We start from the raw sequence: 23875 nt of genomic DNA on the forward strand, positions 1-23875 counted from the left end.
ACGTATTCAGATTGGGGATCTGGCTTAGATCCCTGGGAATTTGTTAGAAATGCATGTTGCTTGGCCCTACTCTGCAACTCCTGAGTCGCAGATTCTGGATGTTGAGCTGGATGATTTGTGTTTTATCAAAACCGCCGCGTGATTCTGACACATGATGCATGATCAATGAATAATAATGTCTGGGAAAAACGACATAGAGTTCCGAGGAGATAGTATTATGAAGAGAGAAAATTGGTGTCAGAAGCCACAGGTAGGAAAATTCTGTTTTCTGAGCACGTATTCTGGACTGAAAACTGTGCTAGCACACGGGGTAGACAAGAGCAACAAAGATAATGTCTTTGTTGTCGTAGAGCTGATGGTCTGGAACAGATAAAGGATGAATAATGGGTATAAAATATGTGAAGAGTTACAATGCCCTGTGCTAGTTCAGTACAGGAGTGTACGTAAAATCCGGGTGGTGATGTGGGTGGCTTATCATTCGTGAGCACCAAGTTACGTGGCAGGCCCGGTGCAAGAGCTCTACGTCGCAAGGTGGCAGCTTTCTCAGTCTGCCAGCAGGAGGGATGTGCACGAGTAAGAGGTGCTGTGTGGCTTGAACATGCTCCCTTGAACCCGGAAAGAGAAGCTTGGTGTCCACGTCCACTCCTCTCGCCCAGAGCACTGGAGCTCTTCGTGAAGCTGCACCGTCAGTTCCCTCCAGACACGGCCCGTGGGCGCCTGTCTCCAAGTGGATGCGAAGACTGACTAAGATAACGCGTGAGATTGTCTCGCTCAGCATGTGGCTCAGTGTCCAACAGCCAGTGATGTCTTCATTGCTGTCGACGGTGGTCACCCTCATCACCACAGCATCGCCATCAAAGTCAGGGTCGTTGCTGCCTGAGTGGCACGTGGTAGGAGCTGTGGGCGTCCGAGCTTAGAGGACGGCCCTCAGCGGCCTGCAGGGTCCACTCTGCTTTGTCGGCGTCTCGCTGTGACGCCGTGGCTCCGTCTCTGAGCTGCAAGGTGGGAGAGTAAGAGCACTTACCTCGTGGGTCACAGTGACTGGAAATGAGCTCATGTAGGTAGAGCACACCCCAGGCCTGTAGCAAACGCTCCGTAAACGCGATGGGGGGGATGTTCCACGGGGATGTCCCACGGGCTGCTCTGTCACAGTTAACTTCTCTTTATGGCACGTTGTGATTTTTGATGGAAGCTCTATGCTGTAGAGGCCCGTGCGATAAGAATACCACTTTCTTAAATCTGTAGGGTTTAATACTCCTCTACTTGAGTAAAGGACCCATTTGTGGTGCCTAAAAACAAGGGGGTGGGTGGGAACTAATACCAAAATAAAGCTTAGAAAGGGCCAAGGGGAAAAAAAAAATTAAAGCAAAGGGCAGGGCATCTATTTTTACTTTATGGAAATTTCTTGTTTAAGCAAATTTGCTGATAATGATGCACAGATGCTGTTTGTAGAGGTTATTTTCCTCCTTTGAAGCATCTGAGTGCCGATTTCCTATCTGTGCCAGGAGTCTCTTCTGAATTAACTCGGTGCCCCGCCACAGCATTGTGGGAAAGAGATCTCCTGTACAGCGATGCTGAAGATCGGAGGACTAAAGCAGGTACCTCTGGCCTGTGAGGCTGAGAAGATGCACACAAATACGAATAAACAGCTAAAACACTCCCAGATGCTTGGAAGTCCTTGAGCACAAATGCGACTGACATCAAGAAAATATTAGCTTTGGAACTCCGCCGGGATGGCACATCGATGGGCCAGCACCGCGCCGCATTCAGCTGCAAGTGTTTCATGTAATTGATGGTGGAAGAAGAGAAAATTTCAACAGATATTTTTCTGTTAATTTGCCACAGGTGCCCAAACGCCTGTGACCTAGTATTGCAGGGATTCAAACTGCCACCGTGATAGCGTCAGGCTTGGCTTCCAGGTTATTTTACAGAGATTTTCAAGAATTTAATTCTGCTTATTGGTAATGTTGCCATTCACGTGATTACAGCCTCACAGGATGAGTGTAGTTTCTCAAAGAATCAAGTGGATATTAACTTAATTTATATCCCTGCAGATTCGTGTCCAATTTTTATCGTCTGCAGTCAGTGTTGGGCTTTTTTATTTCAACTTAACATTATTTCATCTACATGTTTCCATGTATTGCTTTTGGCCATTTACGTGCCATGCCAGTCTTTCATTTTCCTGCTACCTCTGCTCGATTGTTTCTAGATTTTTACATTTATACACAGAGCTGCAGGAAATATAGAAATTGTTTATTTTTTATTTTTTAATATTGCCAAAGTGTGTGTTCTCCAAAGCAGAATAAGCAAACAAAGTAAGAAGTATTATAGTTCTTGCTACATACGGGAGATCACGCTCCAGAAAATATTAAACAGATTTAACAATACCATCGGCGAGGAGTGAATGTATACTTTTGCCTATAATTTACACAATATTGGATTTTATTTTATGTAATGGCTTTTTGAAATACAAGTGTCATAAAATTTTACCATCTTGCCCCCTTTAAGTGTACATCTTAGTGGTACTAGACACGTTCATAATGTGCAACTTCGGAACCATCCATCTCCATGACTCTTTCATCCTGCAAAACTGAAATTCCACACCCATCGAACAGTAACTCCTCTTTTTCCACTTCCCACCAGCCCCTGGAAACCCCCATTCTACTTTCGGCCTCTGTAATTTTGATTACTCTAAGTACCTCATATAAGTGGAATCATATGGTATTTGTTTTTCTGTGACTGCCTCATTTCACTTAGCGTAATGACCTCAATGTTTCTCCGTGTTGTACCGTCAGTCAGAATTTCCTTCCTTTTTAAGGCTGAATAATGTTCCATCATATATTTATACCTCGCTTGTTTATCAATTCATCCACTGATGAACACTAGGGTCGCTTCCACGTTTCAGCTATCGTCAATAATGCTACTATGAACATGAGTGTGTATCCTTGAGACTCTGCTTTTAATTGTTTTAGATATATGGCCAGAAGTGGAATTGCCAGATCATATGATAATTCTACTTTTAATTTTTTAAGGAACTACCATACTGTTTCCCAAAGAGTCTATTTTATATTTCCCATCATAGTGCACAAAGGTTCTAATTTCTCTGCCTTCTTACCAACACCTGTTATTTTCTGTTTCTTGACAGTAGACATCCTAATAGGTATAAGGTGCTTTCTCATTAGTTTTGATTTGCATTTCCCTAATGATTAGTGATGCTGAGCATCTTTCCGTGGGCTTATTGGCCACTTGTATATTCTCTCTGTTGAGATGCTTATTCAAGTCTTTGCGCACTTTCAAATTGGGTTGTCTGGCTTTTGTTGTTCAGCTTTTGGAGTTCTCTAATTATTTTGAAGTTTAACCCCTTACCAGAGATATGATTTGCAAACATTTTCCATCATTACGTGTGTTGCCTTTTTACCTGTTGATATTGCCTTTTAATGCACAACATTTTCTAATATTCATGAAGCCTAATTTGTCTATTTTTTCTTTTGTTGCCTTTGCCTTTGATGTCATTCCAAGAAATCATTGCCGAATCTAATGTCATGAAGCTTTTGCCCTACATTTTTCTTCTAAGGGTTTTAGAGTTTTAGATCTTTCATCTTTGATACATTTTGAGTTGATTTTTGTGTATCATATTAAATAAGGGTCCAACTTTGTTCTTTTGCATGTGGATATCTAGTTTTCCTGGCACCATTTGTTGAAAAGTCTGCCCTTTTCTTATTGGAAGGTCTTTGCACCTGTCAAAAATCCCAAATATCAAAGGGTTTATTTTTGGGCTATTTTATTTCATTGGTCTATGCATCTGTCTTTATCTTTATGCAAGTATAACACTATTTTGCTTGTGGTAGCTTTGTGGTAAGTTTTGAAATCAGAAAGTGTGAGTCATCCAGCTTTGTTCTTTTTCAAGATTATTTTGGCTATTAAGCATCTTTTGAGACGCCATATAGATTTTAAGTTTTTTTTTTTTTCTATTTCTGCAAAACATGTCTTTGGGATTTTTGGTAAGGATTGCATTGAATCTGTAGACTGTTTCGGTGAATATTGACATATTAACAGTACGAGTCTTCCAATCCAAGAACATGGAACATGTTTTTGTTTATTTATATTACCTTTAATTGCTTTCAACAGTGTTTTGTAGTTTTCATTGTACAAGTCTTTCACCTCCTTGGTTAAGTTAATTCCTATGTATTTTAGTCTTTTCAATGCTATTGTAAATGAAGTTGTTTATGTAGCATACATTTCAGATTGTTCATTTTTCATGTATAGAAATACAAGTGATTCTTATGTGTTAGCTTTGTATCCTGTTACTTGAGTGAGTTTGTTTATTCTAAAAGGTTGTGTGTGTGTGGAGTCTTTAGCCTTTTGTACATATAAGATCACATCACCTGTGAGCAATATAATTTTACTTTTTCCTTTCTAATTTAATACCTTTTATTTCTTTTTTTTGCATGAATGAGCATTTATGCAAGAACTTATAGTACTTCTGTTTTGAACAGAAGTTGCAAAAATTAGCATCCTTACAGTATTCCTGATTTCAGAGGAAAATCTTTCAGTTTTTCACCATTGAGTATGTTTGCTGTGGGTTTTTCATATATGACTTTAATTATATTAAGGTAATTTCTTTATATTTTTAGTTTTTTGACTTTTTATCATGGAAGGGTCTTGAAATTTGTCACATGCTTTTTCTTCATTACTTAAGATGATTATGTTTCCCTCCCTTAATACTGTTAATGTGGTAAATTACATTGATTGATTCTTTATGTTGAACCATCTTTGCATTCTTGGAATAAATTCCACTTAGTCATGGCATATAATCCTTTTAATATGCTACTGTTTGCAAGGATTTTGTTGAGTATTTTTACATCAGTATTCCTAAGGGTTATTAGTCTATAGTTTATTTCCTTGTGGCGTCCTTGCCTGGTTTTGGTATTAGGGGAATGCTGGCTTCATAGAATGAATTAGAAAGTAATCCCTATTTAATTTTTTAAAAAAGTTTAAGAAGGGTTGCTGTTAGTTCTTTAAATGTTAGATAGAATTTGACCATGAAGCCATCATGTCCAGGACTTTTCCTTGTCAGGAGATTTTCTTGATTACTGTTTCAGTTTCCTTACCAGTTACATATATATTCAGATTTTCTATTTATTCATGATTTAAAGTTGGTAGGTTTTGTGTTCCTAGAAATTTTTCCATTTCATTTAGGTTATCCAATTTATTAGCATATAATTGTTCATATACTCTCTTATGGTCCTTTTTTTAAAAAATTTCTGTGGAATTGGTAGTAATGTCCTCAATTTTATTGCTCATTTTAGTAATGTGACTGTTCTCTCTATATTTCTTAGTCCACCTAGCTAAAGGTTTGTCAATTTTGTTGATATTTTCAAAGAACCAACTTTTGGTTTTATTGATTTTTCTGTTGCTTTTATATTCTCTGTTTCATTTATCTCTGCTCTAATCTTTTTATAAAAAAATATATATATCTGTTCTAGGGATCCCTGGCTGGCTCCGGGGATCCTTGGGTGGCTCAGCAGTTTAGCACCTGCCTTCAGCCCAGGGCATGATCCTAGAGATCTGGGATTGAGTCCCACATCGGGGTCCCTGCATGGAGCCTGCTTCTCCCTCTGCCTGTGTCTCTGCCTCCCTCCCTCTCTCTTGAATAAATAAATAAAATCTTTTTAAAAAAATTAATAAAAATCTCTGTTCTAATCTTTATTTACCTTCTTCCACTAGCCTTAAGTTCAATTTGTTCTTCTTATTCTATTTCTGATTCCTTAAGTTTTAAAGTTAGGTGGTTGATTTTAGATCCTTCCTGTTTTTTGATTTATCACTACAAACTTTCCCCTCAGTGGTGCTTTTGCTGCACTCTATATGTTTTGGCATATTGTGGTTTAAAATTTTTTTTCATTCACATCTGAGTATTTTATAATTTCCCTTGTGATTTCTTCTTTGATCCACTGGCTGGTTAAGAGTGTGCTGTTTAGTTTCCACAAATTTGTGAATTTTCATTTTCCTTCTGTTATTTTTCTAACTCCATTCTGTCGTGGCCAAGGAAGATGCTTTGCATGATATATATATACCTTTTTAAATCTGTTGGGACTCACTTTATGGCCTAACACCGTCTATCCGGAAAACATTCCATGTGTGCTTGAGAAGAACGTGTGTGCTGTTGTTGGATAGAATGGTCTGTTAGATCAGGTGGGTTTATTGTATTAAGTCCTCTCTTTCCTGACTTATCTTCTGGTGTTTTGTGAAATGGAGGTATTCACAAAATGACTTCTAAAGGCCGAAGGAGACATAAAAGCAGAGAAAAAAATCGAGAAGTCCAGCTTGATGAGAAATAGTTTATCATCAAGGGGACTTATGAACAGAAGTATATTTTGAGTGGATGCATAGGGGTATGAAGTGGCATTTCATTGTGGTTTGGATTTGCATTTTCCTTATGTCTAATGATATTTAGCATCCTGTTATGCACTATCATCTGTTTGTATATTTTACTTGGAGAAAGTCTATTCACATACTTTTCCCATTTTTTAATTAGGGAGATATTTTGCTATTGAGTTTCTAAGAAGTCTGTATATATTTTAGATTCAAGTGCCTTACCAGGTACACAGTTTACAAAATTATTCTCCCATTCTGTGCTTTCACTTTTTAATGATGTCTTTTGAAATACAAAGGTTTACAATTTTGATGGTTCAATTTATCTATTTTTCCTTTGGTTGCTTATGATTTTGAGGTATCTGAGAAATAATTTCCTTCCCCAAGGTCATGAAGTTTTATGGTTTTAGCTTTTACATTTAGGTCTATGATTAAATTTTTAAAAGATTTTATTTTTATTTATATCTTTATTTTTATTTTTTTAGAGGTGGGGGAGAGAGAGTGTGTATCTGAGTGGGGGGAAGGGGCAAAGGAAGAGGGAGAGAGAGAATCTTAAGCAGGCTACACACCCAGCACAGAGCTCAGTGCAGGGCTTGATCTCACAACCTTGGATCATGACCTAAGCCAAAATCAAGAGTTGGACACTTCACCAAATGAACCACCCTAGGTTCCCCCTGTGATTAAATTTTTAATTGATTTTTATATATGTATGATATATGGGTGCAACTTTTTTCTCTTACTGTGGATATTTGGTTGGCCCCAGCACCATTTCTTTGAAAATACTTTTCTATTCCATTGAGTTTTCTTGGCACCCTTGTTGAAAATGAACTGACTATTCTTGTAAGGGTTTATTGTTGGACTTTAAATGATATTTTATTGATGTGTGTCTATCCTTATACCACTGCTACACTATCTTGCTACTATAGCCATTTATTTATTTATTTATTTATTTATTTATTTATTTATTTATTTATTTAATTTATGAGCAATACAGAGAGAGAGAGGCAGAGACACAGGCAGAGGGAGAAGCAGGCTCTATGCAGGGAGCTCGATGTGGGACTCAATCCTGGGTCTCCAGGATCAGGCCCCAGGCTGAAGGTGGCACTAAACCACTGAGCCACCAGGGCTGCCCCGCCTTTTTTAATCATAAAGGAGTATTAGATTTTGTCAATATTTTTTCAGCATCTATTGAGATGATCATGCACCGTTTGTCCTTTTGTATTTTATATGATATATTACATTGATTGATTCTCGGATGATAACCAACTTTGCATTTCTGGAATAAATCCCTCTTGGTCATGGTGTGTAATTCTTTTTATTGGTTGCTGGCATCAGTTTGCTTATATTTTGTTGAGGATTTTTTTGCATTTATATTCATAAAAGCAATTGGTCCATAGTTTTCTTTTCTTATAATATCTTTGTCTGGTTTTGATATCAGTAATGGCAACCTTATAGATTAAGTTGGGAAGTAGTCCCTTATAGTTTTTGGAAGAATTTGTAAAGAATTGGTATTACTTTTTCAACATAATTGTTTTGATTTATTTTACAGCTTCCTTTATAGTTAAATTGCAGGTATGGTTATAAATGGGAGCAGGAAGGTGGTGTTCAATGCTGATCATCACCTGTAGAACAATTGACAGTGAAAGTACAGGACTCCAACTAAAAGTGTCGAGTCCTTATTCTACCTACTTCTACTAAACGGTGCTGGATTGCATTACTGGAGGACACTCTTAATTGCAGAAACAAATTATAAAAGCTTTTATATCTTGAATTCAGAACCATAGTTGGAAGATGCTTTTGGTGCTATTTTCCTCATTGGAACCATGGGTACATGCCAAACTTACTATCCCCACTTTGAAAACTCTTACCTCTAACTTATTGGCACAAATTTGTTCAGAAACATAATTTATCTTTTGATGGACACCAAGGCTCCTTCCACAGTTTGGCTATTGTGGACATTGCTGCTAGAAACATTGGGGTGCAGGTGTCCCGGCATTTCATTGCATCTGCATCTTTGGGGTAAATCCCCAACAGTGCAATTGCTGGGTCGTAGGGCAGGTCTATTTTTAACTGTTTGAGGAACCTTCACACAGTTTTCCAGAGTGGCTGCACCAGTTCACATTCCCACCAACAGTGTAAGAGGGTTCCCCTTTCTCCACATCCTCTCCAACATTTGTGGTTTCCTGCCTTGTTAATTTTCCCCATTCTCACTGGTGTGAGGTGGGATCTCATTGTGGTTTTGATTTGTATTTCCTGATGGCAAGTGATGCAGAGTATTTTCTCCTGTGCGTGTTGGCCATGTCTATGTCTTCCTCTGTGAGATTTCTCTTCATGTATTTTGCCCATTTCATGATTGGATTGTTTGTTTCTTTGCTGTTGAGTTTAATAAGTTCTTTGTAGATCTTGGAAACTAGCCCTTTATCTGATACGTCATTTGCAAATATCTTCTCCCATTCTGTAGGTTGTCTTTGAGTTTTGTGGACTGTATCCTTTGCTGTGCAAAAGCTTTTTATCTTGATGAAGTCCCAATAGTTCATTTTTGCTTTTGTTTCTTTTGCCTTCGTGGATGTATCTTGCAAGAAGTTCAAAAAGGCCGAGTTCAAAAAGGGTGTTGCCTGTGTTCTCCTCTAGGATTTTGATGGAATCTTGTCTCACATTTAGATCTTTCATCCATTTTGAGTTTATCTTTGTGTATGGTGCAAGAGAGTGGTCTAGTTTCATTCTTCTGCATGTGGATGTCCAATTTTCCCAGCACCATTTATTGAAGAGACTGTCTTTCTTCCAGTGGATAGTCTTTCCTCCTTTATCGAATATTAGTTGACCATAAAGTTCAGGGTCCACTTCTGGATTCTCTATTCTGTTCCATTGATCTATGTGTCTGTTTTTGTGCCAGGACCACACTGTCTTGATGACCACAGCTTTGTAGTACAACCTGAAATCTGGCATTGTGATGCCCCCAGCTATGGTTTTCTTTTTTAAAATTCCCCTGGCTATTTGGAGTCTTTTCTGATTCCACACAACTTGGTGTCCATTGAAAGATGAATGGATAAAGAAGATGTGGTTTATGTATACAATGGAATATTACTCAGTCGTTAGAAATGACAAATACCCACCATTTGTTTCGACGTGGATGGAACTGGAGGGTATTATGCTGAGTGAAATAAGTCAATTGGAAAAGGACAAACATATGGTCTCATTCATTTGGGGAATATAAATAATAGTGAAAGAGAATAGAAGGGAAGGAGGAAGAAATGGGTAGGAAATATCAGAAAGGGAGACAGACCATGAAGACTCCTAACTCTGGAAAATGAACTAGGGGTGGTGGAAGGGGAGGAGGGCAGGGGGTGGGGGTGAATGGGTGACGGGCACTGAGGGTGGCACTTGACGGGATGAGCACTGGGTGTTATTCTGTATGTTGGCAAATTGAACACCAATAAAAAATGAATTTATTATAAAAAAAGAAACATAATTTAAACAAAACAAATGAGCAAAAGGAAAGAAAAGAGAGAGATTGGAAAACCAAGAAACAGACTCTTAAATATAGAGAACAAACTAATGGTTACTGGAGGGGAGGTGGGTGGAGACATAGGTTAAATATCTGATAGGGATTAAGGAGTGCACTTGTGACGAGCACCAAGGTGTTGTATCGATGTGAGTCACTATACTGTACACCTGAAACCAATATTACGCTTGAATGTTAGCTAACCGGAATTTAAATAAAAACTAAAAAAAGGAACCTGTTGAGAAGTGTTACACTGACCTTTTCTTGAGTAAGAGAGTCTGAAAACAAGGAGAGTTTGTTGAATTCCAGACATCATGTAAGGTAATCTGAACAATAAATATTTAAATTGTCTTCCTACATGTTTCAAAGTACTTTTGGTTATTAATCACTCTACCAATTCAGTGGGGAAAATTAGCACTGAAGAAATAATAATAACTAATATTTACTAATTAATGATTATAATGTGCCAAATACCATTTTAAATTCTTTACATATATTATTATCCTCCTATCTTATGAAGTCAATACTAATTATTAGTATTATTATACTTAATTATTATTATACTTAATTATTAATAATAATAATTATTATTATCTATTTTATTCACTACTTTACAGTGGAATATTATTCTCTACTTTACAGATGCGGAAATTCAGAAACAGTGAGGTCATGTGGTTTGCTTCCTTTCATGGTAGAGCCAGGATTTGACCTGGGTTATGTGACCTGATAGCCTACCCTGAACCAGAAGTTAGAGTGGATTAGGCATATTCCAGAGCAGAGATTCAGATTCTGTATTACAATTTTTGAGTTTTTAAGTCATGTGCCTCTCTCTTGATGAAAACTAATACTTAAGAAATGTTAATACAAGGTGTGTAAGATGGTGCTAAGGATTTGAGATTAGATAGTCTTGCTCTGCAGGGATAATGTAATAGGTTAACAAAATAAATATTTAGCATTTATCAAGTGCTATGTTTCATGTCAAGTGATTCACTTGTATAAATTAAGTGAGTCTGCAAAATAACTCTGTGAATTAAGTATTATCATTATCACTTTAATTTATAGATGAAGCCACTCAAGCAAGTATATATAATTTGCCCGAGGTCAGTTAGCAATAAGTGCCACAGCTGAGATTTGAACCTAGATGGTTTTGCTTCAGAGTCTCTGTTCTTAATCATTTTGCTATGCACTTTCTCTAAGTAAATAGTCAGTCACCAGACATTTTGTCACAAATGTGCAGTCACAGGAAGAAAGCAGTGATAAGATTGGATCATCATGTTTATGCATGTGGAGGCTGGAGCCACTTCTGTAGGAAAGACATGTGTTGTGGCTGAGAGGAGGGCTCTCTGCAAATTTGAGGCAATCTGAAACAAACATGGAGATGGGGAAAGCAAAATTACTTTTAAACAGAAGACTTTTTGCTCCTTAACAGAAGATGGGAATAGACCGAGAGGGTGTGGTACACACTGAAGCTGTGCCAGCGTGGTCCCGAGGGAGCTGTGGTTTGGGAGGGTTTGGAGTCGTCGTACCTCAGGAGTGAAAAGGGACAGATTGAAAGAGCGATTTTAGGAAATGAGTCTGATAAACTCAATTAGGATGCATAGAGGTTGTTAGAAAACAATACATTTATAGAAATTTTAATTACGAGTGTTTTGAGTAATCTAAGAGCATCTGGAAATTACCAGGAAAAACTTGAGTGTTCGGGTAATTCTTTTTTTAGTGCCAAAATTATAATAGTTTTCTTTTTCTTGTGGCAGTGACATCAGAGATTGGGGTTTATTCAGCACTTTTCTTCATGGGAACACAAATATTTCCCATTGTTGTAGAGTTTTCCTGTAGAGCATTCCCCCACCAAAGCAGGGCTACGTGTTCGGATCCGTGTTTGAGTGGGAAGCGGGTATCCGCAGAGCCAGTCGGTGACCAGAGAGCTGGATGCATGTGGGCAGCTTTCTTCCAGATGTGTGGGTCTTCTGGTCTGCAATCCTGGTGGACTTCTGAGTTTCTTTGTCTCCTCAAACACGTGTTCCCTCACCTCTTGGTTGGGAAGGCATTGTTAATGTCTTTTGAGTTTGAGGCAATTTGCAACTTTAAAGGATCATCAAATCATGATAAATCTCACATAATGTTTTCAATGAGTTGATTGTTAAGTTGTAGTTTCTATTTTTACCGAGAAGAAAAATTATATTTATATCAAAAATGAATAAACTAATATTGCCCGCCCATCCTATTTCTCATGTGCAAACAAGGATCAGTGAGAGTCAAATGCCAACTACAGAGACTTAAAAAAATACGCTTGGTCCATTTCTACTTTTAAGGTAACCTGGTGGTTTCTTTTCTTAAGTCCCCACACAGGTATTCAGGAATATCAGGATGGTGTGCCGAAAATCCCAACAGCTTGTATTACGGTGGAAGATGCAGAGATGATGTCAAGAATGGCTTCTCGTGGGAACAGAATTGTTATTCAGCTGAAGATGGGAGCAAAGAACTACCCAGACGCTGATTCCTTCAACACTGTAGCAGAGATCATTGGAAGCAAATACCCAGAGCAGGTGAGTGAAGGAGGTGCATAGGCTGTCTGGGAATAGGGTTTTGTGGCCAAGTATCAGCTTTTAGAGATGGTTGGGAAAAGAGAGAACATGAATCTACAGAGATGGTCCTTATAAGCTCATTGAAGGCAGGACGCACACACACACACACACACACACACGTATTTCCCACCAAAAGTTTTACAACAAATTGAAGAGTGAAATAGGATCCATGGTATGGGAATTCACCCTCTGAGTAGCGGCTCACACACAGACACACACATATATACATGTGTACATATATATATATATATTAATAGATATTATTTTAAAAAATATTTTATTTATTTATTCATGAGAGACACACAGAGAGAGGCAGAGACACAGGCAGAGGGAGAAGCAGGCTCCATGCAGGGAGCCCGACATGGGACTCGATCCCGGGACCCCAGGGTCACGCCCTGGGCTGAAAGTGGCGCTAAACTGCTGAGCCACCCGGGCTGCCCTAGTTATTATTTCTTAAGGCTTCTAGTCCTGGGCAGGGGAGTTTAGGATTACCTGTGACCAGTCATCTGGGTGAGTGGGCTGCTCTGGCCCTGAGGCTGAGTGGCAAGAAGAGCGCGAGTTATTGGGAGCCTTAGTCTGAAGCGGCTGGGGGTATCGAGGCCTGAGCTAAAGTGTTGAAGCCGAGGAATTCTTGAGCTGTCGCAGCCAGAGGCCTGAGGTAGTGCTGGCTCACACAGCTTCCTAAGGGCCATTGGCATCTTCTGGGTGGGAATGTTCAGGCCTACTCCTAAGCCCGGGTCGATTAAAAAAAAAAATCAGCTTTATGGAAGTATAATTACCTAAATTTACCAAATTTAAGTCTACAATTCAATGAGCTTTGAAAAATGTATGCAGTAATGTAACCACTACAATGTTCATAATATAGAATATTTTCATCACTGCAAACATCGCCTCATGTCTCTTTGCTGTTTACCTCCTCCTCCACTCCCCTGCCCCCGGTAACTACGGATGTGCTTTCTAGAACCATCATTTTTCCTTCTCTAGAATTTCATAAAAGTGGAATCATAGAATGTGCCGTCCTCCGTGTCTGGCTTCTTTCACTCATATAATGCTTTTTGAGATATGTCCGTGTTGTTTTATCAATTGTCCTATTTCTTTGTATTGCTGCTGAGTGATGTTTGGTTGCATGGATATACCACGATTTGTTATCCACTCAGCAGTTGTGAGACATCTGGGTGGTTTCTAGCCTTTGATTGTTAGGAGTAAAGCTTCTGTGAATACTCTTGTACAAGTCTTCCCATGGACCTATGTTTTCATTTCTCTTTGGGTCAATGCCTAGGAGCAGAATTGCTGGGCCAGCCTGAATTTTAAGCCCGCTGGTCTCCATCAGGATGCTTCAATCTCTGTGTTCTGTGGGAGTAGCATCTTTTCTAGGTGGGTAGTAGATACCAGAGAGTTTCCAAGATGCAAGAGTAAACTTTTACCTCTACCATGGCATTGCATAGCATTGCAGAAGTTGGTTGTGAATACGTCGTTACCAAATATGAGGTAGAAGAAGAACAAAAGTTCTCCCACAAAGAAGTGACAATTGCTTCCACAGAAAGAATGTGGACGAGCGCAGGGAGTCTACGTGACTGTGTCTGGGGGAGGAATCTGCCTCACAGTCTGCTAGAAACCACGGGGAGGGGATGTCCAGACTGTGAGGGGAAGCAGCAAGCGTGTGTTCTTCTCTCCAGGCACGAGGTGCGTTAATGAACCCGAGCAAGCACAGTCCAGCCTTTGCGTGACACTTCCCTGGGTTACCTTCACCACATCCCAGCCCTGTATGTGCTCCTGGTGTCATCTCCCGCCGCAGGTTGCTAATGCCCCAAGCACACCCTCTGTTTCCTTTTTTTCTTGCGTTTCACTAATGCCTGTCCCAGGACTTGGCCTGTCGTAGCTTCTCAAGACATATTTTGCTTTAGTAAAATGAAGACAGGAAGCAAGGTTGGAGAATTTTCTTAATCTCAATTCCTTTGAAATCAAGAGGTTCTCCTGCCCATTTAGAATACTGATCGTCCGTTGGCATGTGGGACATCAGTGCAGCTCTGTATTGTCCAGACCTGCCCTCCTCAACCCTTCGTACGCGATCACTCGCCTTAGGTTCTTGTCTTGAAAAGAACCGTGTTTACCTGTCAGCATGGTGAGAGCTCTTCACATTATTTTTCATTTTCTCTTCTTTATCGCTGTCCCACAGCCAAGTACCACATCCTATTAAGTCTACTTTCAGCATATTTAAATCTGTTCCATCGTGCCTTTACTGTCATTAGTGTCCTAATTCAGGCCCTTGCTACCCGCCCCCCTCTGATTTTTTTCTTCTTCTGTTCTCTCTATTTCTGTATTTTCTCAATGCAGCTTAGAGCTGCCTTAAAATGCTGATCTCCACCTGTTCTTTCCCTGCTGTCAGACCTCCTCTCCTGTTCCCTATAGGATACAGGTTATGATAAACATAAACACTGAGGTGAGCAGAAGACGGTGGGGGGAGGCAGTTATAGGTAAGAGGAAATTAGGTAGTACTGTCTAGAAACGAGCAGAAAACAAGAGTGAAGGAGCAGAAGGAAATGTCTGATGGTGGTTCAGATGCCAACTAAGAACCATTTTTTCATTGGCTGGTGAGGGAGTCTAGCTCTCCTAATTGCTGGCAAAATTTCCAAAAATCACTCAGCTTTGCTTTTAATTATCAGTACAGTAGTCCCACCTTATCTGTAGCTTCGCCTTCCACTTCTGCCATTTCAGTTAGCCGTGGTCAAGCCAGTCTGGAAGCAGGCGCTCCTTCTTCTGATGGACGATCAGAAGGTCAGCAGTAACTTAAGGCTACACCACATGCCTACGTCACTCCCCTCTCTTTGTCTCGTCACGTAGGCATTTAATCACCACGCATCATCACAAAAAGAAGAGTGAGTACAATACAGTAAGGTACTTAGAGAGGGAGAGAGAGACCACGTTCACCATGACATTTGTTACAGTATGTTGTTATAATTGTTCTATTTTATTGTAAGTTATTGTTGTTAATCTCTCTGCCTAATTTAGAAGTTAAACTTTATCATAGGTATGCATGCATAGGGAAAACCATACTATATATCAGGTTCGATGCCATCCATGGCTTCAGGCATCCACTGGGAATCTTGGAATGGGTCCCCCATGGATAAGGAGGGATCTGCTGTAATGGCGACAGTGACATAAGCATTAGGTTGTTTAGGTTGACGGTTTAGGTTGACTAACTTCTCTCTGACACGTCTTCCTTTCCCTGCTCCATGTCCTACTAAAGAAGAATGTTAAATTTTGCTGAGCAAATTACTTGCAATGGGAATTACTTTAAAAAGAAGAGTTTTGCAATTACTCTTATTCTGCTTGCAGGTCAAAGATCCTGGGTGACTTGAAGGGAGGCTAACATGCACGCAATGACTGACAGACACTCTTCAGTGCCAACACTCAGCACAACCCCTTACATCTCATTATTCATACAGAGCACCTTAATGAAAGGAAAGCAATTAGCACATAAAGAATCTTCTGATTTGGCCCAAGAACCACGGACAAGGTGTGGTGATTTTCAGCTCTTAGAAAAGCGTGTATGTGATTGATGAAGCATTAACACATTTCAAAACCCTATCGCGTAGTTCAGCCGTAAGCCATAAGTACTGAATTAACCTTAGGCTTTTAGAAAACGCCAGTAATACAAATACTTTGTTGAGCTTCAATATGTGAAAATGGCAGAGTAGGGGTATTATGCACATTAACCCTACCCTCTTCCCAAAGATCCCAAAATGACACGCTTTGGTTTCCTCCCAGTCCACTATTCTCTTTGCACTTTGACCTGCTCAGAAACTGCTCTTCTGTGATGAGGGCATGTTGTGGAGGCTTCAGCAGAGCTTGAGGAGATGAATTTCATCAGTGGAAAATGGTCCTCTGGAAGCTTTGACTTTAGGCCTCTGAACTCCTTCCCATTGGATAGCTTTACTCCTGGGAGACCGTGCCAGCTTGGAGGCCCATCCGTGGTCGAGGACGACGAGTCTGAGTAAGCAGGGACAGGAGCACTTTGACTTCTGAGCTGATCCGTTCCGGTGCTACGTAGCAGTAGTATGTCTGTTCTCCATTTATTAAGGAACTAATTTGCATTGAAAAATTCGTAGGAAACTTGTTGCCATCCATGAATAGGTCTCGTTTTTTTGGTTAAGTCAATAGAGGTTACCCTAGCACTTAAAATAGTCTTGGAAGGGGCAGGGAGGTAGGGGTCTTAGCAGATCCTGCACCAATTCCCTGATCTTCAGATGAGGAGACTGAATCCACAAGCGATTCGCCCCAGCGGACACAGCAAATGCTTGACAGGAATGCGTCTGGAATGTGACTCCAGATATCCTGACTCCCGCTTCTTTCACTCTCAAAGTTAGCGCATCGTGCCAGGCCACACCTTAGCTGGATCGAGTGTGAATCCGAGAGACATAGGTCAATTCAGGATACAGGCAGTGCCAAGTCATTACACAGGAGAAATTTTGTCTTCCTGTCATGCTTTTTTCTCCTGACGTCTCCTTCCTAGGTACGAAGAGCTCTTACAGATCTTGCCCGTCGTTGTCGCAGAGTTTTCTGAGAGGTCTCATAAGAGTCGTGACTTGGGCGAGCCGCCTATGCTGTGTCCACTCTTCTATGCATCTCCGGCAAGTCTTGCTTGAGTCTCATCCCTCCTTAGCTCCTTGTCACTTTGGAAGAGGATCTGATACGTAAACTTCTACGGCATTAATTCTTGATGAGGCCCTGATCCTCCATGTCTCCGTTCATACTCCTCCTCTCTCCCCAGTCGGGTAATCAGGTGTTTCTGTTTTAACCGAGGATCGTAGACAAAGCCAAAGTAGATCTGCTACCAAGCGCATCGTTTTGAAAACAAAAAACAAAAAAACAGCTTTTTATTTTGTAGTGATTTTAGACTCAACGAGCAGTTGCACAGAAAGTGCTGAGAGTTCAGGTGGACCCTCTGACCAGCTTCCCCAGTGAGAAGACCTTACGTAACCATAGTAACCTGAACCTGGTGAAGACCGTGTACTCCTGAGACTGAGCTGTTTCCTTGTAAAGCAGGGACTTCCCTGTGGGCATCCTCTGTGGAACGGCCTTTGTAGGGGGGACCCTGTCCTGATATCGGCCCGAATAGCACTTTCCTGGCCTTACTTTATGATGCTTCTGGGGTACTTTGCTCAGACAAACAGGCAAACACAGAAGGAGGGTCGTGCTCACACTCACCTGACAAGGGCCGATTGCCCAACACTAAGGACTCAGGCACCTGTAGGACAGACCCTCTCGTGGTAACAGATACTCCAGTGTTGACGCTTGGGGCTGGCCCATTTCTTTTGCTCTTCAGTGATTTCCTAGGGCTTCTTCTGAGGTTTTGGCTGGGTATGTGATATTTTTTCAATGTTAACATATTCCAGAAGTCTTCTGAGGGAATTGTGCAAGGAGAAAAAAAAAAAAAAAGGCGCTTCAGATTTTTTTTTTTTGGTTGATGATATCCAAACCCATTTTGATAAAGCTTTGATGAATGAAATTGTTTTTTTATACATGCATTTTTCCTATAGCAGTTATTTTCATGGATTCAAAGAACAATTTCGGTTTCATGTAAAGTATTATTTCGAATATAATGCGGCACCATACAGGCTAGTAGGAAACATTGGGATGAAAGCTCTAGTTTGTTAACTGGATGGCTCACTTTTTCTTTGTGTGTGTATATGTGTGTGTGGGGGGGTAGGGTTTCTTAATATCTACATTATTGACATTTTGGGCCAAATAATTATTTTTTTAATATTTTTATTTAAATTCAATTAGCCAGCATATAACACATTATTAGCTTCAGATGTAGAGATCAGTGATTCATAGGTTGCGTCTAACACCCAGTGCTCATCACATCTTGTGCCCTTGTGCCTCCTTAATCGGGCCAAATAATTCTTTGTTGTGGAGATCTGCTCTGTGTGTTGTAGAATATTTAGCAGCATCCCCGGCCTCTCCCCCACACCCTATAACCATGACTGTCAAAACAACTCCAGACACTGCCAAATGTGCAGGACAGAAGTCACCCCAGACTGAGAATCGCTCATGCGGAAGGAGCACAGCGTGTTACCATGCCTTGGTGCTGATTTTATTTCTGCCACAAACAGGCTGAGTGACCTTGGCCCGCTCAGTCCTTCAACTATACAATGAGGGGCTTCGTCTGGAAAAACTCGAAGGTCGTTTCCAGCCTTAAAATTCCATTATTATTATTATCAGTTTTTAAATTCCGTTATTAAAAAAGAAATACTTGGATGTTATCACCGGACTAATGGCACCCACGTTGTGTGCTGTTAAATACTAACGAGACGAAGCAGAGCCCTTTCAGTGAGCTCGCACGCTGGGAGCGGTGTCGGTAAGTGTTTCGTTTGTTTGTTTAACATTCTGTGTTCAAACACGGTGAGGAACTCTCCTATTGAAAAAGTTAAATTAACTCCTTTTGCAGGGGGCACTTCTTATGCCTTTACAGTGCTGAGGTACTCTGGGAACTTGGAAAAGGTGGTTTTGCAATATTCCCCAAACCTTTTGAGAAACAGTAGGTTAGAGGCATAAGATTCACTGAGCACCTTACGTTTTACTTTTTTAAAAAAATTTATTTTTAAAAAATATTCATTCATTAATACAACACGAATCTATTGGGTACCCAGCACGTGTGGGCGTGAGGGTTATAGCAGCAGTGCCAGGTGGGCAGCCTAGTGCTGCAGTTAGAGACGAGCCCAGCAGAATCCAAGCCCTGCCTCTTACATTTTCTCTGTAGCTTATTTTGTCTCTTTGCCCCTCAATATGTATTAACCTTTTCTGGGGAGGGAAGGGCTTATGCCAAAGCAAGGAGTTGAGGACTGGAAAGGCCCGTCGGAGGGATGAGCGCAGCCTCGGCCTGCCTGCAGGTGCACCCGGGCTTGGTCCTGCGGGCGCGGGAGGCCCCTGAGGCTCCTAGCGGGAGCTTTGCACTCCTGTTCGCCTCGGCTGCTGCACACATTAGGGAAGGGGGAGAAGGGTGCAGGGAAGAAAACTGGCAGAGGTGCTCAAGTTGGGATAAAGGGGAGAAAAAGAAGGAGAAGTGCAGTGTGGGTGGAACCCATCCACTGCTCCTACAGGGCTCCGTGGCGCTCTTACTCTGGGGGGCACGTCGCTCTGCCCCCAGGACACCGGGTGCCCTGCGGGGCAGTGGGGCCAACGCCGGAGCCGGAGGCCGGGGCACCCTCCTGGGGAGACCCCGCTGCCAGCCATAGCACCCTGGGTGGCCCTGACACGTTAGGCGGGCTCGGTTCCACGGGGCCTGGGGCCTGGGGCTGCTCGGGGAGCACCGTTCCTCCTTCCGTAAGGGCACGCGAGGTGACCTCGCATGGCCTCGTCCGTGTACGTATGTCTCTACAAATAAATTATTGAAAATAATTCATTAGCGTTGACGTCGACGTTGTCAAGACCTTGTCGGAGGAATAAACAAAGCCCGACTGACCTGGTGAGCGAGCCATGCCGCGGAGAAGTGACTGGTGACAGGTCGTGCACAAACGCAGCTCCGTCCTGCAGCCCAGTATGTGGTCTCCGATTTGTAAGGCCCCCTTCGTGGGTCCAGCAAGTTGTTTAGCCTGGGCGGGAGCCGTTTCCCTGACTTAAACAGCTGTTTAAACTTTCATAAGCAAAGTAATTATTAAATCTTTCATGAGCATATTGGTTGGAACATTTGTTCACATCTTAACCTCGAGCTGGAAAGTTTTGGGGGGTGGGGTTAAAGATTGGAAGCTGGCAAATTTCATTCTTTTGGGTTTTTTTTTTTTTCTTTCTTTCTTATTATAAACTTTTTATGGCTTAGAACCAGCCAACCTAAATCATGGAAGGAAAAATACATGTGTGGCAAGCGTGAGGCATTTCATTGTTTATTTTTCAAATTTCTGAAATGTGCTCATAGCTGTGCATGCCTCTGGGCTCGTAAAGACAGCAGTGGAAATAGCCCGAGCCAGACAGGCTGTGGCAGATAGATAGCCACCCAGGTAGACAGGCGCTCCCCCGAGACCACCCTCTCCGGGACTCAGTAAGTCATCCTAGTGGCCCAAATGGGCCTTGCAAGCCAGAGGACACCATCTTTCAGAGATCGGAGCGCGACTCTTTTATTAGTGATGCAGTCATTTAACAATAATCACAAGACGACGAATAATCCACGTTTATGGAGTGTTTACCACGTGACAGGAAGCATTATAGATGCTTCTTGCTCATGCATTTTCTCCTTTAATTTTCACTATGACCTTGTCCAGTAAGCCATGCTGTTAGCTCCACATTCCGGATGACGAAACTGAAGCTTGGACCACAAACTTCACGAAGCTCCTGCATCGAAGAGTCGGGGGTAAACACCAGTTTATTGCGTCCTGGGATCTGTACTCTGACAATTCATTGCCCTGGACTCCTTAGTATTTTTCTCTTCTAGTTTGTGAGACACTGCTGTCTCACGGGTTTCCTGTTTTACCCTAAATGGAGAGAAAGTCGGCGTCGCTGTCAGCAGCGTAATCAGCAGCAACGGATGCTCGTCGAACAGCTGTCCTGTACGGAGCTCTAGGTTGCAGACTCGGGGAGGATCCGGGGGCAGAGAGGAGAGATGATAAAGGGTAAAACAGGCAGGCTGCTCTGCAACTCGGACTGCGGTGTGACGGGGCCTGTGGCGCCCACGTCCCGGCCGACCCGGAGCAAATGTACGCTGTCGTCCTTCACAGTTCGCAGTGTCCTCTCACCTGTATTATCTCACGTAATCCTCACGACAGGGCTGATTAGGGCAGTTCCACTTTAGAGACGCGGCAGCTGCGATTCAAAGTCAAACCCACATCTAATAAATGGGAGTTAAGGTTCAAAGTTTGGTTCCCCTGTGACTCGCCGTAGTCACTGCCCAGAGCCCTGCAGTTTAGTACGGCGTAGAGCAGGTGCTTTAAGGATGCTCTAAAACACAACCTGAAAAATGAAATTGGGTGAATAAGTAACTAGCATGGAATGCAGTAAGAGCAATCTCGGTTTTAAAACTGTCCACAAACTCTTTGATCTCCTTTTAAGAGATGGAGCCACGTTCCCTCGCCCCACGCACGGGCCGTACTTAGCGATTTGCTTCTAATGAGGATAATGTGGCAGCAAGGATGGCGATGTCTGAGATTAGCACGTAAAAAGCATGTGGCCGCCTCCTTGCTCTTTCTTGTGGATGCCTCGCTCTGGGAGAAGCCAGCTGCCATGTTGTGAGGGTAACTCAAGCAGCCCCGTGGAGACGTCCACGTGCTGGGGACCTGGGGCCTCTGTCAGCCACGGCACAGATGAGCCAGCCAGCAGACGCAACAGCTCCAGGCAAGCCTCCAGATGACTGCAGCCCGGGCCACACCTCCTAAGATACCCCCGAGCCAGCAACCCCCAGCTCGTCAGCTCCCAAATTCTTAACCCATAAAAACTGTGTGAGATAATCAATATTTATGATTTTAAGCCACTAGGTTTTGGGGTGAAATAATAATCAAAGAGCACAAGATACACAGAGAGGAATACTGTGTCCGGGCTGTCAGGAAAGCCGGCCACTGACAGGTGAGAGAGATGAGCAGGAATTTAATAGAGGGACAAGGAATTTACTGGCAGGTGTTCCGGGCAAAGAGAAAAGTAAATGCACAAAAGGTACCTTTTAGGACCTGCGAGTGAAGGACAAGACAGAGACAACTCAAAAATCATAGCAATTGTGTAGTAAGAACGTACCACATCCTATGAGACGTAGCAACTCCGGTTCCTAAGAGGGACGAGTCTGCAAAGAATTAAGATCCATATGGGCGATCCAGGAAGACAGGAGGGCAATCAAAACATCGAAATGTTTAGTTCAAAATTAAAAACAAAAAGCGTGCTGTATAAATCCTTAGTGGAAGGGGAGGCCAGGTTATCCCAAATAGCCACCTCCCTGTGTTGTTACTTCACCAAACTGTCTGGGTCTGTGTTTTGAAAACTTTAAGCTTAAAAGTAGGGCCAAGAAACAGCTAATGGAGAACACCTGGATTTTCCCCAGGCTCTTTGACTCGCCTGTTCTGCTACAATAATCAGGTGGAAATTAACGGTTTATAACCAATTGTGTGTTTTCCTTGGGCATCCTGCTAACCAACCGAATTTTTTAAAAAGAGAGTCGCCCGCCTTGACGTGCTGTTCCTGCCGTGTCTCGTCATTGACTATTGGGTGTTACCCGCGTGTTTCCCCGTGACAGGCCCGTGACCCAAGCCCTTCTATTCGTGCTGCAGAGGTCTCTTCGCATCCCGTTCCAACTCCGCTCTTCTCTAGACTTGGTAGCAGCTCCTGGTAGAAAGGCTACATTTATTGTCCAAGTTAGATTTTAGTATAAAATTATTATCTACATATTTGAAAAAAAAAAAAAACAGAGGAAAGCGGAAAGAATATTTACTCAGAAGCACATGAACTCGGACTATTGTTAACATCTTGCTGCATTTCCTTCCCTGTGTTTTCTTCTGTGGGTATTTTTATGTAGCTATGTTTTATAGAGAGTGTCGGGTCTGATTTTTACTTCACATTACACAAAATACCCCTTGGAATAGGAGTTTTAGTATCTGCAAGTTATTCCGACAAATAGATACTCTGTAATTTACTTAACCTGTTATTAGATGTTTTGATTATACACAAATCTTTCAGTAAAAATGATGTTACATCGAAATAAATATGTGGCTAGGGAGTCTTGATGTTGTCTTTTGAACTGTTTATGGGCTTTGCTAAAATGAAGTAATTTTGAATAATAATCAATGGGAAGCCTAGGACGAGGTGAACATGGTTTCTCTCCTTGCCGAAAGGGCTGCCTTTGGAAGATTCTAAGAACACTGTGTGGCCACGTGACAAACGTGTTGTCATAGTTATGCCGTTAGTTAAATTAAACACGAATGATTGGATGAAGAACGTTATTATTCCGTGCACATTCTTGACTCTTAATTTAAGGTTAAACCAACTTAATTTAATGTCATGTGAATTTTTAGCAGCAATTATGGCCAGTTAATGCATGTTCTTCCTTAGTCATGCCTCATCTCTTTGCAAAATTACAATATTTCATTCCACATTTATTCTGACCAGAACTTTCTCCCATTTTCCCCTCAGTGTTTATATCAGAAGCCCTTTGAGTTGATACTGTAAACTACCATGTGTATTTTTATAATAAGCCTCTAAGAAGAGGCCTGGATATGAGTGTGTAGGACCCAGTGCAGCTCAGAGACCTGCACCTCATTCCTTCGTTATCCTTCAAGGGTCATTGTGTGGATGGTGGAGACACCCCCCCCCCCGCCCCGTCATGTCTCTGTTCTAGTCTTTCTCCTCTCCCGTCGGGCATGTCACCACCCAACCAATACGCCTTAAGGATGGCTCCGTGCAGAAGCATGCCTCTCTAGCAACCTTCTATTTAAAATAGGGGCTC

The 23875-nt window shown here is 41.8% G+C and overlaps 1 protein-coding gene across 6 annotated transcripts in view; it reads left to right on the forward strand.

The window, feature by feature from the left end:
- The window catches only part of CPQ (carboxypeptidase Q), a 402483-nt gene that overhangs the window by 182563 nt on the left and 196045 nt on the right, over positions 1–23875 (forward strand). For all 6 annotated transcript variants that reach the window (XM_049103891.1, XM_049103890.1, XM_035708500.2 and 3 more), the window contains exon 4: positions 12213–12420. In XM_049103891.1, the coding sequence (XP_048959848.1) occupies positions 12213–12420 (208 nt within the window). The remainder of the gene's footprint in view (positions 1–12212; positions 12421–23875) is intronic.

Source organism: Canis lupus, chromosome 29 (genome assembly GCF_003254725.2).
Source record: "Canis lupus dingo isolate Sandy chromosome 29, ASM325472v2, whole genome shotgun sequence".
Lineage (NCBI taxonomy): Eukaryota > Metazoa > Chordata > Mammalia > Carnivora > Canidae > Canis > Canis lupus.